Source organism: Chaetodon auriga, chromosome 3 (assembly GCF_051107435.1).
Source record: "Chaetodon auriga isolate fChaAug3 chromosome 3, fChaAug3.hap1, whole genome shotgun sequence".
Taxonomy (NCBI): Eukaryota; Metazoa; Chordata; class Actinopteri; order Chaetodontiformes; family Chaetodontidae; genus Chaetodon; species Chaetodon auriga.
The window spans coordinates 26313777-26332815 of NC_135076.1; the positions used below are offsets into that span (position 1 = coordinate 26313777).

Genomic DNA, 19039 nt, shown 5'->3' on the forward strand with positions numbered 1-19039 from the left:
GCCTCAGACCTCCAAGGCCTAAAACAGGGAACCTGGGGAACGGTAGAAATAGCACTGCATGGCTGAAACTTCTTTTTATTAGTAATTGATTGATCTTGTGTGTAAAATGTCAGAAAACAGTGAAAAATGCTGATCACAATCTCACAAAGCGCAATCAATAAATATAAATGACTTTGATTGTCCGACCAAAAGTAGAAAACCCAAAGACATTAAGTTCTTTATCATAGAACACAAACAAAACCCAGCAGTTAGTCACGTCTCCTTTTTAGTTTTCTGTCGATCAACTCGTTGCAGTTCTTGTTGGTTTCTGGGCGTCTGTGGAAATGATGGAGCAAACATGTACAGTCAGAGTCAACAGGGCCAAAAAAACAAATATTCATCCAAGGGCCCGGTCGCAGGTTAATCTGGCCGCAAGTGAGTCGCAAATGCAATACAGACTTCAACAGCCAAAACCTTCTGTCTGCCAAGATTTGCTTGTTTTTGGCCCTGATGTTATTAAAAGGTCTACAGACATTCAACAGAGTTCCAGTGTTAAGGGTGGAAAAGCTAATGAAGCTCTTAGTTAGATGAACTGTATCGTCTGTTTACTTCAGCGCGGCTCATGTGGAGTCAGATCCCTGTTTGCAGCGGACTGTCAGAGGGGAAACCTTTTAGTCTGTGGATGAAAAGATGGATTCTCTGTGGGGCTCTTTTGAAAGAAGCAGTAACAGCATCTATATAGTCTACAAATAAACACAGGAGTTGATCTTGTTTGGCCGTTTGACGAGCAACAAATGAATCATGTTCAGCGTATTTTATTTCTGCTGCTTGCTGACGTACATCTCTGGTGATTAAGCTGATTCTGCAGCACAGCACTGCTGCAAAGGTACAGCTGTGTGTGTATGTGTGTTTAAACCTCCTGCCGTCTCTTAACCATGTGCATTAAACCCTGATTGAATGTTTGATGAACGTCTGTGTGTGCTCAGGTTTGTGCGCACCGTCCTGCCCTTCTCTCAGGAGTTCCAGAGGGACAAGCCGCCCACTGCTCAGCCTCAGTACTTGTACGGGTCAAAGGTCAGTGAATTGTCTCTATTGGCCGCAGAGAAAGCATGGTCCTTGGAGTTTATTTTCTTGAATTCCATCAGTGGAGGTTATTTTTATTCATGCCATGACCTTGCTGGCGGTGTCGAATGTCTCTGTAGTCCACACATTGAAGCCAAACAGTCACCACATGTTAGCAATATATACATCTGTAGATTACAAGTAGGAAAGCGTCATTATGGGAAACGATTAAACGTTAAATATCTTACAACATGTGCAGAGTACATGGAAAAAAATAACATGTTTGTATGTAAAAATCTAAATTTATATCACAAGAACACGTTCAATGAACTAAATCACACAGACAGGATAAATTACTACTGCGTGTGTTGCATTTGAGGAACATTAATCATTGGAAACTCTGGAGCAGCGCAGTAACATTTCGTTCTAAATGGTTCCTGTGAAAATGTTTTTATTTCTCCTAAACACAAAAAGGATTTTACGGAGCCCGAGAGGTGTCGTGGACAAACTGAACAATGAGTATATGCTCTGGATCGAATCATTTGTGCCCTCAGATATTGTTTTTGGTGCTTTCCGGCTCTCTCTCTCTTTCTAGACGATGATGTCAGGGCCTGATGTGCATGAAATCTGATATCTGGCTGGCTGTCTTAAATCGAAAGCAGTTACACGACGCTGAGTTTCATGTCCAGGCCTGCTCGAGGCGGCTGTTCCAAAAGAGCGTACAGTTAAATATTAAAACACACCTCAATGCTGTCAGTAAGTTCAGTGCTGGAAACTCGTGCAGTGACTTGAACAGTCGTTCCCTCTGTAACTGACCGACAGAACTGGGTACAGACACCCGTTCAGAATAATCAAATAAATGTGAATCGGATCTGATGGTGTCGTGTGTCACCTGGTTATGCAGCCATGTTAACCAGGTGTGTTTTGGACCATCAGTCGGATGCTCAGTTTACCTGAGCCAGAGAGCGCCGGAAAACATCAAAACACGAGTTGATCACCGTCAGTAAGTAGTTAAACTCACTGCTCACTGCTGCACAGACGACAGGAAAACAGCTGGAGGCGGCACCTTTAAACTAAAAAGTGATGGATCTACACCAGGCTGTCAGCGTCTTTGTTGCAGCTCTGCTAACTGTGGAAGAACAGACAATAACGTGGGTGGGTTGGGGCTGCCAATGGACTGAAGGAAACAGTCATATTAGTAGTGTTTCAAACTATCAGCCACAGTCAACAGGTTTCATTCACTGAAATTCACTTAAATCTAGAGCACAAATTAGTGGAAAAGTATTCGTCTTTGACACCTCCTGAGCTCTGTGGGATGAGAATGCTCGATGACAATTCAGTGCAGGCAGATTGTTGCTGTGATGACCTCAATCCAGTTGACTCAAACTGGCTCGGTGCCAGACAGCTTAGCCAGTGTCCTCAGCTCGTGGTCCTGGGTAATTATGTGGCTGGTGGTCTGCCCTGAGAGGAGGGGGCGTTGTATGATGGCGGCATGTTTGGCGCTGTCCTCGCTGGTTCTTCTGGGAGTGTAGGATCCAGACCTGTCTTGGCGGGTGGAGTTGGTCGCCACATGGCAGCCGTCTGCGGCCTGACTGGGGATGGAGCAGATGGTGTGGAGACATCCCCACAACAGGATGCCAGCGATGACCAGGAGCAAGATGCAGCAGGTCAGCCAGACGCCCATGGCGAGCTCCCAGCCCGCTCTGTCGTGACCTTCGCTGTTATCGCTCAGAGTGCTGAACACCTGGCACTGGTCCCGCACCGGATTGGCTGCCTGGCACGTCACACACAAGAAGTAGGCGGTCTGAGGAAGGAGGTTGGCCAGGTGCGTGCTGGTCTGACTGACGGGGATTCGTTCCTCGTGCATGAAGCTCTTGCGCTTGTAGCCCATCAGGAGGCTGTTCCAGTTCGGGTCGTACATGACGCTGTAGAAGGTGTCCAGGCAGCCGGGGGACGACGGCCAGCTCACCCTGGCTGAGGTGGTGGAGATGTTGTAGACCACAATCCCCATGATGCAAAGCTGTCTCTGTAGTCTGCTTCCGGAGGCGAGTTGATACTTGAAGTGTTTCCTCAGTGATTACAGTCTCAGTGAACTATGAAAAAATGAACTGGAACAGAGAAAACAAAGAAGAAGAAGAAGAAATTCAGATTGCTATAATAGAAAACTGCAGCGTGCCTTCAAATTTAGATTTTTGCACGTCTATCAGAACCCTGACTCACCTGATGTAAACACAGAGTCAATACAAAATGTCATTGCGTCCTTCCGACTCACCGCGCTAATGGTGCACAGTGTTAAACATAATTAATAAAAATGTCACGGCCATCCCACTCCCACATCAGACGAGGCATGAAAGTGAAAGAATATCAGAGGATAATAAGCTTTGTCTGAAGGATTATCTATCTGGAACAAAGTGCAGTGGAGGGAAGCCGGCGAGCGTACGCACAGATGTTCAGCAAATTCTATAATGCAGAATGATTTGTGAAGAGGCTCATCTGGGCTGGCGAGTCACCTGTGACAGGACAGGTGACAGTCTGACAACCTGGAGCGGTTCAAACCCGCACTGGTCAGGTCTTAGTGGTGCATAATTTATAATAACAAATTAATAGCATGGTATTCACCTAAACGATGATCAGGTGGTGACAATCGAAGCCTCACAGGTGTTAAAATTGTCCAAAATGGAAGAGAAGCTGAAGCACCATCATCAGAAAAGCCCAAATTTGATCCTCAGTGTTTTTTATTTACATGTAATTTACATGCCTTCCTCTGTTCGAAGTAAGGCAGAAAGGGTGTGACTCTCACTGGGAATAAGGCACATTCAGGTGTACAGTATACTCATTTTATTTTCTCTCTCCACTCTGAAATGAGCTTTTCTAAATAAGCCATCATAAAAAACTCTGAAGGTGTAACATTTTCAGACAGGTAATCTCAGAAGAACAGTTAATAGTCTTTAAGAATTTCAGTCAAGCCTGGAAGCTTACATCTATCTGGCTTTTATAGTACAAGTCCCTGTGCAGATACTACTATTCTCCCACTAATAAAATGAAGTAAGTGCATCCTTTCACACGTTCAACACGTGGCATCATCTGTAATCCACAGCAGTGAAACATACTTGTCTAAATGCTAATGAGCCATATTAAGAAAATCATCAGTGACCGTCCGTTCAAAGCACGATAGAAGTGAAGACTTACCAGAAAAGCCCTGCGAGCACGTGTTGAACACACCAATCTGTCGTGCCTGGAGTCTTGCTTTGGATATTCTCTCCCGTGCTCCCACTATTCAGTCATTTTAGCGTCTGTTCCTCTGCCGTCAGGAGCTCTGATGCTGGGAGCGGCTGTGCAGGCTTCAGCCTCAGCAGTGGACCTGAGCTTGGTGTGTCCTTGTCTCCGCTACTGCCACTGTGGTGGGAGCGCTGCTGGATTAGAGCAGCTTCACTCCTCTGCCGACAGGGGAGAGAGAGGGAGCTCAGATCAACACGGAGAAACAGTTCAGCAGCCAAATGGGTCATTATAGATACTTTTTATGATGCTTGTAAAAGCAGCTGCTGCCCGTTTTTTCCCCACTCGTTCCTCCACAGAAATTCAAAGCGATATTGATCATTAATTTCCTCTTCGTTAGCACTTTGGTTCACGTCGTGGAATCGCGGTGGCGTATAGCGAGGGAGCTGAAATGCTGCTCAGTTGGTCGATCCATCTGTCCGCAGTAAATTCTCCCAACACCTGCTGTCCAGATTGTCGTGAGATTTACTGAGGATATTCATGGTCCCCAGAGGGTCGCTCCTAATGTTGCTGGTGACCCCCTGACACCGCTGTTCCTTTCAAGCAGATATTTCCACTGAAAATGTCAAAATCTATTAGGACGATTGCTGGGAAATTTATCCTTTGCGTGTTTCACACTCTGTGAGCTCTCCTGCAGCGCCGCCCTCAGGACAAAATGTCTCCTAATCTCTCGGGCAGGTTGCTGTTAAATTTAGGCCGACAAACCTGTTTTCGTTGATGATCTCAGCTGGGACAGTTTGTTTTAGCCACCGCAGCGTTGTGTCTTAAGGGATGGAAATGTCTCTGGGTTGGTCCATCTTTTTGGTCCAGACTGAAACGTCTCAGTGACTATTGGACAGATTAGCGTGGAATCTGCTTCAGACATTCATGGTCCTTGGAGGATCAGCAGGGCTGTACATCCTCTCTGAATGCTCGCATGGTGTGGTTTTATGAACACTGCAGATTCTGTGGATGCTTTCGTGTTTCTGCTCCGAACAGACTGATGATGTGCCCTTGGATGTTGATGTATTGAAAGTGTTTATTGTGACAAAGTGACTCAGCTCTTTAATAACCACAGATACGCCCACAGGATCTCAGTTTACCGTCAGCACCTGGTTGTTAAGAGCATACATTCTTTCGAACACTCCCTGATGCATCATGGGTGATGAAAGCACAGAGTCTTTAATCAAGGGATGAAGTTTAACCGTTTCTCGTCATCTTTCCTCTGAACGCAGACCTTGAACCTGGCGTACAGCAGCATATTTGGCTCCTACAGGAACTTCGTGGGTCCCCCACACATCAAGGTCATGTGCAGACTCCTGGGCTACCAGGGCATCGCAGTGGTGATGGAGGAACTGCTGAAGGTCGTCAAAAGCCTGGTGAGTAAGACATACTGTATTAAGGTACGTGGGAGGCAAAATGCCATTGCTATTGTTGCAGAGCAGACTTGGAGAGGTGGCTTTCTTTGTTAGAACGAGGCTGATGTCGACGTGTAATGAATGAACAGTGAGGAAAAAAGAGACTTTTGTTTGTGTGTCTGTTCTTCATCGTTGCCTCTGAACTGAATATTTCAACTGTGCTTGTGCAGCTCCAGGGCACCATAATGCAGTATGTGAAGACCCTGATGGAGGTGATGCCCAAGATCTGCAGACTTCCACGCCATGAGTACGGCTCCCCAGGTAACCGACCGTGCAGCCTCTTCCTCTTGTGATCACTGAACCAATCGATTGGCCCAAACTAAAACTCATGAAAACATGCATTAAAGGCTCAAGCCTCCTTACTATGCACCTTTGCATTTTATTGAATTTTCTTGGAGAAGCTCACTTGAGCTAACAATGAGCTTAAAAGGTCCAGTGTGTAGGATTTTGTGGCATCTAGTGGTGAGATTGCAACCAGCTGAGTCTCCCTCACGCCACCCTTCACTAACATGCATGTAAGAGAACCTACAGCTTTCAGATATGAGGGAAGCTGGATTTCCATTCAAATGCATCTCAAGATTTGATCACATCTGTTTTACTGAGCAGAAACAGCTGATCAGTCATGTCCGTTAAAGTCAGTTTGCTATGCTGGAACTCGTTCTGAAAAGACATTTCCATCTCCCATTGAGCTCATTAATTCTGTTTAGAAAAAGGCAAAAAAAACCACCTCAAGTGAGCGTCGAACGCTGATGAACACGACTATTGTCACTGAAATGAACTCTGGTGATAAACCTTGATCTAACAGACAACCTGGCATCAAATCTCCATGAAGCGACAGAGCAGATGCTGAGGTTTGTACTGATGTTGCTCAGATGGTTTCCCCCTTCTTCCATATAAATGCAGGAGAACAGAGTTAAGAACGACTCACACTGAGTTCCCTCATTCTACAGACCTGTGAAAATGAGCCATGCTGCCACACCGGCAGAGGAAATGACTACGGTCCACCTGCTGCTGCTGCGATGGACAGATGAGAGCGCGTTCACTGTCACTAAATAAAGTGGGAGATGAAATATTTGCCTTGTTTTTCTGGTCAGGTATCCTGGAATTCTTCCACCACCAGCTGAAGGACATCGTTGAGTACGCTGAGCTCAAGACGGTGTGTTTCCAGAACCTGAGGGAAGTGGGCAACGCCATGCTGTTCTGTCTGCTGAGCGAGCAGAGTCTGGTGCGCAACAACACACAATTTCACTCATTCACATGCACATCAAATGTGTTTTCACACCTTCACACGTGTTTTTGACTTTTCCTGTTTGTTTCTCAGTCACAGGAAGAAGTCTGCGATTTGCTGCACGCTGCACCTTTTCAGAACATTCTTCCAAGAGTCCACGTCAAAGGTAAAAACGCACGAGGGAACGAACAGCTTCTTTACGAACAGAGAGGTGCGGCTGCTGTTTGAGTTCAGTGTTACGGAGCGACTTCATCCAGCGTGCCGTCTGTCCACATCGGACGAAGACGCTCGCAGGCAGAGTGACGCGCAGGTTTTTAGAGAAGTGAAACATGGTAATCATTTCAACAAGAGGACAGTGGCGGATGTCTTCAGACAGTCTTTCCTGCAAGGCGTCTGTAGTGTTTCACCCACTTGTAGAAATAGAAAAATAGTTGTGTAATGAATGGAAACGAAGAGCAAGACGAACCCAGCTGGCCAATCACAATGTAAAGAAGGCGTGAGGAGCAGTTTTTGAAGCTGCTGACCATCCGACGAGCAGATCTGATCAAAACTTTTTCTTACTGTCAACAAATCCCACTTAAAGGCGCGGCTGAGTCCAGAATCACTCCCTGTTCACTGAACCGTTCATTATATTTACTGTGTGCCGTGTTATTTTACGGTCTGAGTGAATCCATGCTCTCTGTGCCCTCAAAAATCCACATAATGGGACACAAACAGTGGCTCCAATGGCCCTCAGACAGGAGAAAACAGTGCGTTTCAACTTTCCAGGAGCAGATCAATACAAATTTAGTGCTTCAGTGAGAGCTTATGGCAGCACGGTGATGTATGCCAGTGAAGCACTGTGAGCGTTTGCATTGTGGAACAACGGCTCAGTGTGTGTTTTTGTGTGCTCTAAAGCACAGAGGAATAAACTGTATCAGGCTTTGAATACACAGACTACACTTTGTTGATTTGTTGACAACAAGAAAACTACAGACTGTCTCCAGATTTATCTCACCACGCTTTTCTTCTCACAGAGGGGGAACGCCTTGATGCCAAGATGAAGCGCCTGGAAGCCAAATACACGGCGCTGCATATGGTTCCACTGATCGAGCGCCTCGGCACCCCACAGGTACGGCCGGTCCGGTAGTTCTGCCGTGTCACAAGTGAAAAACATCGACTCGATGATCTGTTGAACATCACGGCTTTTCTTCACTTTCTCTCCCAGCAAATAGCCATCGCTCGTGAGGGCGACCTCCTGACCAAAGAGAGGCTGTGCTGCGGCCTGTCCATGTTCGAGGTCATCCTCACTCGCGTACGAGGCTTCCTGGAGGACCCCATCTGGCGCGGGCCGCTGCCCAGCAACGGCGTGATGCACGTGGACGAGTGCGTGGAGTTCCACCGTCTCTGGAGTGCCATGCAGTTTGTGTACTGCATCCCTGTGGGAGCCCACGAGTTCACAGTGGAGTGAGTGCAGCAGCGCACGCCACATCCTCTCGCCGCATGCGATTTCAGGTCTTTATTCACGCGCCCCGTCCTGTTTTCCAGGCAGTGCTTCGGAGACGGCCTCCACTGGGCCGGCTGCATGATCATCGCCCTCCTGGGGCAGCACAGACGCTTCGACATCCTCGACTTCAGCTACCACCTTCTCAAAGTGCAGAAGCACGACGGCAAGGACGAAGTCATCAAGAGCGTGGTGAGTGGGAGAGACGAGGATTAGCGGCGCCCTCATATACGATGGAAGTTCATCGAGACTCAAGGAAGTTGCTCCACCCAGCCAAGAAGTCGTCCAGCACAAAACCCCACGTTGATGTGTAGTGTTTTTGAGTTAAACAAAGCAGATATAATGTGCTAACTGGTGAGCTTTAGAGGTGCTAGTAGCTTTGGACTGAGCCAAGCTAGCTGTTTACACGTTTTTCAGTCTTTATGCTAAGCTAAGCTAACTGGCTACTTGCTGTAGCTTCATATTAAGCATACAGACATGAGAGTGGTATCAGTCTTCTCCTCAAACTCTGCAAAACTGTTCCTTAAAGGCCCAGAATCCACATGAAGCGTCCAGAGTTCCAAAGGAAGGCGTCACGTTGGGTTTTGGGTCATTGTGACCACATTTCTAACTATTTTTAGATTCTTTACGAACCAATCAATCAGTCAATTAATGGAAAAAATAACCAGCTGATTGATCCATAATGAAAATAATCATTAGCTGCTGTCCTGCACAAAATAGTTCAAAATGAGCTCCAATTAAGTAGAACAGTAAAATCCTGCTTTTAGGGGACGTTTTTCTGCAGATTATTCTCACTGTGTTCATCTTTTCTGCCTCCTTCAGCCGCTGAAGAAGATGGTCGACAGAATCCGCAAATTCCAAGTCCTCAACAACGAGATTTTTGCCATCCTGAACAAGTACCTGAAGTCTGGAGACGGAGAGAACATGCCGGTCGAACACGTCCGATGCTTCCAGCCACCGATACACCAGTCGCTCGCCAGCAGCTGAGGCGCCTCCGCCACCGTCTAAACCGTGGACCGGCGTGGAGCCCCAGACGCCGTCAGCGTGACCAGACTATCCGCAAATATTCCTCCTCACTTACTTCAGGTCTTCAGTAGCAAAGGACCATTAAATGTAAGGAAGTTGGGCCACATTTTTTGTCAGAATAATTTTTTTTGTATTCACTTGTGCCTTATCAGAAATGAATAGATATTTCCCCTTTTTGGATGAACTATTCTTTGTTTTATACTTGCAGAAAGCAATAGATCAGGGAAGGGAAATTAGTTTTATCAGATGAGTATTTAAGGTTTTGCAGTGGTGGAATATTAAGGGCGAGCAGCCGCCTGTTTTAAGTGGGGGTGGAAGTAAATTTGTATTTTCTATACTGTTGAACACGCATGCTAAACATTTTAAAAGGAAATTGAAAAGTAACAAAGCTCATACTCATGTTAAGCATTTATTCACTGTGCCTTGTGTTTCAAATGTTTTAATCATTTTAATTCAATAAATATGTAACAAATCTGTTGGTTCATCTCGAGAGCTTTTCATGTAAACGCTACAAAAAAAGTTCAGAATGACTCCAAACAAAAATTGTTGTTACTGTCAAGTATCACGAAAAAAACCCTCAAATTATAGTGACTGTCCTTTGAACTGTCGTCATCGTCAGCAGGACCTCGTATAGAATATATATTAAAACCTTTATCTTTTTGATTTATAGAAAGTAAGTCAGTGCATGAATATACATGTACATATAACAAAACGCTCCTTAAAAAACTCATATTTACAGCGCTACAGAGGAATGAAATTAAGTTCTAATTAACTGAATATGAGCAGGTCATATTCTGAGAGAAGTAAGGCAAATTAAAACCTTAAATACAATCCACTGGTCCGCCCAGCTCACTCTCCCCGTACAGCTGATTGTCTTATTGTTTTCATACGCCATTACATCGCCATGGTTGGTGAGTCAGTAAGGGAATGGAGGAAAAAGAGTTCCTTAATGATCCGACGAGCAAGTCATCGCCCCGTTTCTTCTAGAGACGCTGTCAAAAGGCAAGCCCATTTCCCTGTCCTCCACGTCCTCGTTGGACTCGTTATGCAGCAGTTCGTAGGTGCTGTGGGACCCCATGCCGTTGGCCGCGGGAAAGGCTCGTTCCTCCTTCCTCATGGACACGGCGAGCGAAGCCCAGCTGACGCTGACGTCTTTGAAGGCGTGGAGCAGGAAGATGCCCACGATGATGGTGAGGAAGCCGCTCAGGGTGCCGATCACGTCGTCCGTGCCCATGTGCCCCCACTCCTTGAAGAGGATGGCCGAACAGGTGAGCACGGACGTGGTGAAGAACACGTAGTAGATGGGAGTCACCAGGGAGGTGTTGAATATGTCCAGCGCCTTGTTCAAGTAGTTGATCTGCGTGCTCACACAGGCCACCAGGCCCAAAAGCAAGATCCATGCCAGCGGGTCTTTCACAACGTTTTTCCCGGCGATTGCTTCCTTGATGGCGATACCCAGCCCTTTGACGCAGGACACCGACAGAGCCCCGATCACCGAGCAGATGGTGATGTAGACGAGGATATTGGTCTGACCGTGGCGGGGGCCCACAACAAAGATGAAGATGAGGGCCACGATGATGACAAGAGTGGCAAACAAGAAAAACCCTAAGAAAAATGAGTAAAGGAGCGTTAAGTTGGACTTAATGTGAAGAGAAGAGCAAATTAGGCATCATTTTGTTATGGAATATCTGTATTTTGCTTCAGTCTTTTAATATTTTTGTTATACAGACTGACCGGGACGTAAACTTTGGTAAAAGTATCAAATTTATCTGGACAGGATCTCTGGTGTCCACTGTTCTGTACCTGGATCAACCAGCTTCCTGGTCATGTGCTCGAGGCTGCTGATCTCTTCCTCTTGCGGAGCGTGGATTACCATGGTGGTGGAGCCCAGGATGCTGAGCAGGCAGCCGAGCTTCCCGTGCAGGTTTAACCGCTCTGTCAGGAAGTACGACGACAGCACCGCACTGCAATGACATTTACAGTCAGCCACAGTGAGCCATTTCAAAAGGAGAGGAAAAACTCCAACCTCCAAACCATGCAGCGAATCAGCTGTACCTGACGAGCACACTGAGGGCGCCCAGGGGGGTGACCAGAGTGGCAGGAGCGAAGGCGTATGCTGCAAAGTTGGCTGCTTCACCAGCTCCCACTGTAAACGATTAAGACATGCTAAGTTAACTGCCAAATATAAAAAGGGCGACTGGGTTGTAATTGGAGTTTTATGTGTGTGCTGCAGCAATGTTCAGTACAAAGAAGGCCTCCCATGTAAGCACAGGTAGGTGATTTTCAGGTCAAAACAGAATAAAAAAACCCCACCCAGTTTGAACTGAGACATCTATGCATCATCATTTCCACTTTAACCACAGGGTGCCATCACTTACTTGATAGTAAACCAGCCCACCAGAGCCATTCTTTCAGATATGCATGCCCACCCTGACCTGAGGAGCGAAAAAACAAAGATTCTAGTTATTTCACTCATTCAAACATCATCTGCAGGTAAGCAAAGTCTGACTTGTTGAATCAATCACGACTACGTGGTGGTTCAGGTTCAGGTGGCTGCACCTGACCTGAGCTGAAGGTAAGGGGAAACGTTAAGTTAATGATTGAAGAGGTTATAGAGGTTGTAGAGAGCGCTGATGACTCATTCGCACACAGCGAGTGCGATATGTCGGGAAGGTTAAATCAGATGTTAATGGGCTGACTCCACTGGTTTGACTTCTAAAGTGACTTTCAGCATTGCGCAACTCGACCAGGGAGTGCCTCAACTCGACTGACAAAGACGCACAATTTGCTCCTTGTTTGCTTGGCTGTGACGTGCGTTCACACACTACCTGCTCGCATCGACCCCTTCCTCGCCAGCCGCAAAAGCCCTTTCTTCTTGAGGATAAAACTGCCTCCGATGAAGATGCTGGAGCTGATGGCCAGTCCCAGACCGATGTAAAAATCATACTTCCCTCTGTCCTGACCCATACTGAGGCTGGATGTGTTGGTTTGGTCTGTCACATTTACCACCAAACAATGCAGATGCTGACCAAAGGTGCAGTTCTGGCCAGCCCACACACCTGAGGGCAGAGCACATGGAGGACAGCAAAGCATGCATCAGCCGCTGAGAGGAAAAGTCAAAGTGAGGTTTGTTTTTTTTTCCGAAAGCAATGACCTACCGTCTCCACAGGTGATGTTACAACCTGGCAAACCATAGCTGGATGTGGGGGGAAAATCCGTCATAGTAACATTTAAGAGCTATCGAGCTTTAGAGCCGGCTGGTCCGACACAAACAAAAAGAAGTGACAGCGAAGAAACCAACCGGTTGTTTGGGTGTAGTACTTAAAGAGCTTAGCGTTAACATTCTCGTGTCAAGACACAGGAATCCAGGAAGTGGCACACCACTCAGGTAAATGTTTACTTGGCACGCTAGGTGCAGCACGTTAACCGCTAGCGCCAAGTCGCCCTTTACCGTCTGTCTGCGAGATAATTACTCGACTATCAAATGTCACGAGACGCATCTCAGCGCCAACAGCTCTGTAGTGGTGCCAAAGAGTCACACCTGGGTTGTTCTGACACTATTTAACAGCGGGAACATCCCCTGTTAGCCACGTTAGCTCACATTAGCGCGACGGCTAACTGCTTGGCTAGCGAAATCAGTTAGCATTGACTGCGAAACTAAGCGTCGGTCGCTTGCTAGCTTTTAAAAGTCACAATTAGAGTTAAATACCTACACAAAGGTGGCTGGTTCCCCCGATAAGAAGAAAGTGTTGGCGGCTGGAGGTTAGCTAATAGCTAGCCTTCTTCTTGGCTCCGTGGCTGACCATCTCATACTGCTCTCTCCACGTTCAGCCAACACCGACACCGCTTGACGACTGCCGCACTGTGAGGCTCTTCTTCGGCGTGACGCCGGAGATGTGACCGCTGAACTGTGTGCCCCCGCAGGCTGAAGACCAGTACCGCAGAGACAACATGATCCACCAGAGCTGGATCCAGTCAACAGTTAACAGCTCTGTCCGTCTCTTACATTTGAGTTGTTCTTGATGGATTTATAATTGATATGTGAGTATAAAAACACTGTAAGTGGTGTTGTGTTCCTCAATCAAGACCATGCACATGAACACAATGTGTGGGGAAATAAATTTAGTTTTTCATTAGTTTGACAGAATGAGTCACTAAATGAGAATTAAACCTGTTTTATGATCTAATAGACACATAATCTAAATAATCATAATGTCAATAGTATTTTTATGGCAATAGTTTTATGTTGTTTCTGTATATAATGTACATATATATAGTTCATTTTTATTCTGTATCCTTTTTTTTTTTTTTTTTTTTTTTAAATCTTCTCTATGTGTCTCTTTTTGCTGTCTGTAACAATTTAATTGCCTCGGCCTCTTATCTGGATTTATTGGGTTAGTGTCTTATTCATCCCGACGCCTGCAGTAAAGAGCTCTAAACAGTGACGGTAAGGAAAAGAAATGGCAAAATATTTTACAGGTGATATGTAACTACTTTAATTTAGTTTCATACTTCAGAAATCAAGCAAAATAACCAATCCCTCGCCAAAGAAAGGACAGTGTATTTCTCACAGACCTTCAACACAACAAATGCTTGTCAAAACCAGCACAAAGCTGCGACACATCCAGTGCTGGAAATGAGTGTAAACATTCATATAAAGTAAATAAATAATCCATGATCCAGATGAAGTTTTAATCACACATGTATATCATGTAGCATTAACACAGAACAGCCAGTGGACACAGGACAAAAGTTTATATTTGGCATATCAGCTTTACAAATCCATCCATTAGAATCCATTTAGAAATCCATTAGACAAAACGTTGTTGATGCTGTTTGTACAACTCCGGCACTAAAGAGACTGCTTCTGAAATTACACTGAATAATTCAGAGGCACACTGAAGAAGTCAAAGCGGGGGTGATCCCACACAGTCCAGCATCCAATGGGCCCATTAAAGCCTTCAGGGCAACACTGAAGTAAACAGAAGTATTTTCTGTGTTTGTAAGCCTCTTTGTATCTGAAATGAGTAAAGACCTGAAGTGGACAAATTCACTGTTCCCCAGCTTATATTTGAGTGTGAGAGTCTCATGATGAAGAGAGTTGCACACGTGAGCATCGATGAAATGAATGAAGGAATGAATATAATTACACAGTAAGTAAGAACTGTTTCATAAGAAACTACGAGGAGGTTCAAGTAAAATGTTGAGTGAAAGTTATAAACACGCAGTAAAACGTAAATAAAAACAGAAAAAGCAGATGTTTACAAAAATCAGTGGAGCTGATGAGATAAAACATTAAATTTATTGTCTTTGTACTGTTTGTTGTTGAGTATATGTCAAAAAGGATTAGCAAACTATCACATTCTGTCTTATTTGTGTTTTACACAGTTAATAAAGACAATATATTCAATGTTTTAGAGTTTTTTGAATCGGGCTTTTATGAAGGCATCTCAATCAGTCTGTCTTCTTCTTCCAAGTAAGCAAAGCCTCCTGGGAAATGCGGAGTAAAACGACCCCGACACACACTGTCGCCAGGCCGCAAAGCATGGCGAGGCTGTCGGTTAAAGTCAGCGCAGTCCACTCCTTGAAGAGAAGAGCAGAAGCGAGAATGACGGTGGACGTGAAGGTCACATAGTAAATGGCTTCAAACACGTTGGAGCTGAAACACTGCAAGGCCTTGTTGATGAAGAAGAACTGTATCAGGATGCTGACAGCCAGCGTCCCCAGCAAGCCCAGGAAGAGAGCCAGAGCTCCTCCGCTCGAGGGCCCTCCTCCAAAGACGTCTTGTGCAACCAGGCCGAGTCCTTTGCTGCTCGGAACGGTGAAGCTTCCAAGGAGGGAGCATATGGAGACGTACACCATGATGTTTGATGTGCCGTGAGCTGGAGCAACCCACACAATTAGTATGACCAGCAGCAGGGCGACCAAGAGGGAATACAGTACAAAGCCTGCAGGATGAGAAATGATATTGTCATTTACATTATATTATATATTTTGGACTTTTTACTGGCGTGCTTGCAATTCTGCAGTGTTCTTCATCTTTAATAATTCTGGAGGACACATTTATCAATTCACTAGAGTGAATCAAAAGCGAAAACACAAAGAAAACTGGCGTCACCTGGGTCCAGTAGCCTCTCCTCTAACTCCAGTCTTGACGTCACAGCCTCTGCTTTAGGGGCATGAATGATCAGCACGACGGAGCCGCAGCAACATAATACACATCCAAGCTTTCCCAGGATATTTAAATGCTCCCTCAAGATCCGAGAAGCCAGCACAGCCCTGCATCACACAAAAACAGCATCGCAGGGCAATTCATCGAGTCCTGAAAGTGTAATAGCTTTAAATCTTGACTCCGCTCTCTTGTGCTTGATAAACATAAAATAACACAGCGACACAATGAGATTAAAGCTGCTAATGATGGCTTAATATCATGGGACCAAAACAATCTATACAGATTGAAACTGGATTAAAATGAACTATTTTCATGTTAAAAAAGGATTAATCATTAACCACAACTTCACAGTACCTGAGATAACAAACTTGCTGGATCAGCTAATGTTTGCTAGGACTCAGATATAAGGACAAATCTCTTCAAAATAATTCTGCATGGTGTTTCTAGTTTGATCCACACATATCTCAACATCAAGCCCTCCCCCCAAAAGAATCCAGTTCTCAGACTTACCCAAATAACACTCCCAGGGCCCCCAGTGGTGTCACTATCACAGCAGGGGCCACATTATATGCTAGGAAATTCCCAATTTGACCAACAACCACTAATGAGATTCACAAACAGATATGTTAAAACATGCAGCGTCAAACATTCACGGAGAGAAGTGTTTTAAATGAACATGTGAGGGGACCGACAGGGGGCGCTGTACTCACTGGACAATGTGCCACTCCACCACACCACGTCTGTGAGGTACGAGCCTCCTACGGAAAATACAGTGAAGAGTTTAGTCTGTGGCTTCACCCGACTTCATGATATAATTTATACGGCTTCCCCACTTCTGCCCGTGAAGGCATTCTTAAAGAAACCCTTCTGTCCGCCAGCTCCTCTGATGTTTCTGTCTACCTCTGTCGCGGGAGCGTAATATTCCCTTTTTTTGAAGCACAAATGTCGACCCATTGATGAAACTTGATATCACTGCTATCACTACTCCAGCTACGGGCAACGAAACGTTACTTGGTTCGGAGACAGTGGCCATAACAGTGGCTGTTATTTATGAGGTTTGGCTTCACTAGCAGGGTGACTGAGGCTAACTTCCTGGTTCGACTCAGGAAGTGAGACGCTGCGCATGCGCAGCTCCGGCTGCTCTTACTAAATGATAAACTTTTCACTCCAAACAGTTCATAACATGATTTACTAATTGCCTCCACATTGAAGTGAGATACTGTGTGTGATTTTTACGCTCACAAAAAACCCTCCAACATTATCAATCAATGAAATGACACCTTAGGCCCATTTTTAAAGGGACCACATAAAGCAGTGCCTGCTGTAGTTACTGTGTTCTGCTATAGCTGATCAGTTAAGTGCAATTTAGAGAGGAGAGGGTGCTTCACATTGGGGTAAGAGTTGCCTGCCTTGTGAATCACATTCTTCATTTTAAAGATGAATCTTCCTCCTACCTACAAAAATATCCCCTTGACCAAAAAAAAAAAAAAAAAAAAGATTCAGTCTGAAATGAACAGCGTTACAGTCTCAGCTCTCTCATTATGCATCTGTCTTTCTGCTGGAGTTTCTTTGGGCAAGACAACAAATGCTTAAACACAGTTTTTTGCCTTTTCATGCTGCAGATATTGTACAGTGTCATTAAGATTATTATTATTATTATTGATCCTACATCAGCAATTCAGATCCTACAGATAGCAGATATCTTGATATTCCCTCCTCTGAAATATACCTTTGGTGTGTTGAGGAAAACGTGACTTTACATTCAAAAAAATCTAAATTGTAGACAGGTTGATAATTGTCAAATGGTGAATGGTCAAATAGCTAAATAGATAACAGCAGACAGATTTAACAACAGATAGCAAAATTACACAGACATGATAATGGCTTTAAGATATCAGTGGTATAAAATCGGTATTAATTAATAAACTCTATCATTAAATAAACATAAACTATGGGAATAATATAACTGTGGCTAAATAAATCTTCTGTGAAGTAAATATCCCCACCCTTTCCTTGAGACACACCGCCGCCTAGCGGACAGTTCCCCTTCACTAGGCCAACCCCGCCCCTCCAATGTCCCGCCTCAATCCAAAAAGGAGCGCACATTGTATTACACAGGCCGGTCCGAGCGGGCGGAGTAGAATCTGTGGCGAACGGATCAGCTCGCGTGAGAAACCCCACCTCAGCGGGCTGTTGTGGTAATGAACAATCGCATTGAGTCTACCAGTTAAGGCTACGTAATTTGTTTCCATGCCTCGTGCCCCAGTGCGCGACCTGTCAATCTAGTCCATTATGAACGGCTTGTTAATGCAGCAAAGCAGCTGAGGGGACGAGAATAGCTTGAGAAGAGACCGCAGGTAATTTAAAGAAATTTGTTGGCAGAATTGACATGTTACCCGTCGTGTTGCTGAACTCGCCGGGACGGTGCATGTCGTTCGGTTCAGTGTCATGTCACAGGAGCTTGTTCATCGTAGCCTGGATGTTGAGAGCTGGTTTAGCGCTAGCTAGCTAGCTAACGCTGTGTTAGTATTAGCTGTATAGCAAGCTAAGTAGTTAGCCTTAGCTGCCAAGCTAATGTGAACGTTACCGAGCATTAGGCGTTGCTTTATGAGCATGCTGATGCTGTGTCAGGGTGTTATTACTCTCCGGGCTCGTGTTTATTATCATATATGATAACAAGGTTACAACCACTTTATCAAGGTTAACAGAGACTGTGCCCTTGCTAGCATCTAATGCTACGATATTCTCGTTTTCCTCCCAACGTCTCATGTAACGTTAGAGTTATGGATACATCTTTGGCCTTAAACTCTGGCGTTAATGATGTTAATGAGGCTTATGCAAGGTACAACTTATAGTTACATGTCACAATTGTAATTTTTAGATTGAGATAGAAAGTTGCGGCTATAATCGCATGTATAATTTAAGAGGTTGACCCAGTTAAGGATAAAGCATTTTGTGCAACGTTACTTCAGACATTCACGAGAAGAGCAGCAGTATTTAGATGTCACCCGGCTGATGTTTAATATTAGTTTGGGTATTACAAGACGTGTCCTTGACGTGGGAGTGACTCAGTCCTGTGTTTTGAAAAGTGGCGTTGGGGTTCTCTTTTGTTTACACCTTGGTGATCATATTGGTTGGTGTTGGCATGTTCTCTGACTGAATGCTTGGTTATGCAGTTTTTGTCTGACTGTGTAAGTTCATCAGTTTGAGGTAATGTTAGTGTCAGTGTTCATCTTGAAACAGATTGTTGTTAAACTGCTTTTTTATTCAAGTCAGAGGAAACAGATTTGGAAAGGAGCCTGCTAATGTTTGGCAAAAAGCTTTACCCCCACAGGCACTTTATAATGTCTGGCATTATTAGCTGGTTTTCATCTTACCTTGACTAATTAATTTGTCTCATATCATAACACAGGCTG

At 45.0% G+C, this 19039-nt stretch overlaps 5 protein-coding genes across 9 annotated transcripts in view; 2 read left to right on the forward strand and 3 right to left on the reverse strand.

Moving 5' to 3' along the window:
• Nucleotides 1-9926, forward strand: part of cyfip1 (cytoplasmic FMR1 interacting protein 1) — a 27267-nt gene extending 17341 nt beyond the window's left edge. Inside the window, exons 23-31 of the mRNA XM_076726561.1 lie at nucleotides 966-1053; nucleotides 5532-5675; nucleotides 5885-5975; nucleotides 6809-6939; nucleotides 7036-7108; nucleotides 7959-8053; nucleotides 8150-8388; nucleotides 8470-8617; nucleotides 9248-9926. Coding sequence (XP_076582676.1) covers nucleotides 966-1053; nucleotides 5532-5675; nucleotides 5885-5975; nucleotides 6809-6939; nucleotides 7036-7108; nucleotides 7959-8053; nucleotides 8150-8388; nucleotides 8470-8617; nucleotides 9248-9412 — 1174 coding nt within the window. The 3' untranslated portion in view covers nucleotides 9413-9926. The remainder of the gene's footprint in view (nucleotides 1-965; nucleotides 1054-5531; nucleotides 5676-5884; nucleotides 5976-6808; nucleotides 6940-7035; nucleotides 7109-7958; nucleotides 8054-8149; nucleotides 8389-8469; nucleotides 8618-9247) is intronic.
• fndc9 (fibronectin type III domain containing 9) lies at nucleotides 61-4461 on the reverse strand. The gene is made up of 2 exons (XM_076726565.1): nucleotides 4231-4461; nucleotides 61-3149 (listed from the first exon to the last, which is right to left on the reverse strand). Exon 2 carries the CDS (start codon nucleotides 3050-3052, stop codon nucleotides 2423-2425), a length of 630 nt encoding a protein of 209 aa, XP_076582680.1. The 5' UTR covers nucleotides 3053-3149; nucleotides 4231-4461; the 3' UTR covers nucleotides 61-2422.
• Nucleotides 9848-13314, reverse strand: nipa2 (NIPA magnesium transporter 2). Of its 3 annotated transcripts, none has more exons than XM_076726563.1 (6): nucleotides 13165-13314; nucleotides 12280-12510; nucleotides 11830-11886; nucleotides 11507-11597; nucleotides 11255-11415; nucleotides 9848-11056 (listed from the first exon to the last, which is right to left on the reverse strand). In XM_076726563.1, the coding sequence occupies exons 2-6, from the start codon at nucleotides 12416-12418 to the stop codon at nucleotides 10398-10400; spliced, it is 1107 nt and encodes a 368-aa protein (XP_076582678.1). In that variant the 5' UTR covers nucleotides 12419-12510; nucleotides 13165-13314; the 3' UTR covers nucleotides 9848-10397. The 3 variants fall into 3 exon arrangements, with proteins under 3 accessions (XP_076582678.1, XP_076582679.1, XP_076582677.1); XM_076726564.1 differs by having other exon boundaries at nucleotides 13161-13288; XM_076726562.1 differs by lacking the exon at nucleotides 13165-13314 and adding an exon at nucleotides 12610-12805.
• Nucleotides 13315-13862: 548 nt separating this feature from the next.
• Nucleotides 13863-18085, reverse strand: nipa1 (NIPA magnesium transporter 1). Of its 2 annotated transcripts, none has more exons than XM_076726570.1 (5): nucleotides 18020-18085; nucleotides 16334-16381; nucleotides 16134-16224; nucleotides 15570-15730; nucleotides 13863-15399 (listed from the first exon to the last, which is right to left on the reverse strand). In XM_076726570.1, the coding sequence occupies exons 1-5, from the start codon at nucleotides 18051-18053 to the stop codon at nucleotides 14906-14908; spliced, it is 828 nt and encodes a 275-aa protein (XP_076582685.1). In that variant the 5' UTR covers nucleotides 18054-18085; the 3' UTR covers nucleotides 13863-14905. The 2 variants fall into 2 exon arrangements, with proteins under 2 accessions (XP_076582685.1, XP_076582684.1); XM_076726569.1 differs by lacking the exon at nucleotides 18020-18085 and adding an exon at nucleotides 16524-16722 and having other exon boundaries at nucleotides 13864-15399.
• The window catches only part of herc2 (HECT and RLD domain containing E3 ubiquitin protein ligase 2), a 37730-nt gene continuing 36537 nt past the window's right edge, over nucleotides 17847-19039 (forward strand). For both annotated transcript variants that reach the window (XM_076726566.1, XM_076726567.1), the window contains exon 1: nucleotides 17847-17980. The gene's annotated coding sequence lies outside the window, so the exon portion shown is untranslated. The remainder of the gene's footprint in view (nucleotides 17981-19039) is intronic.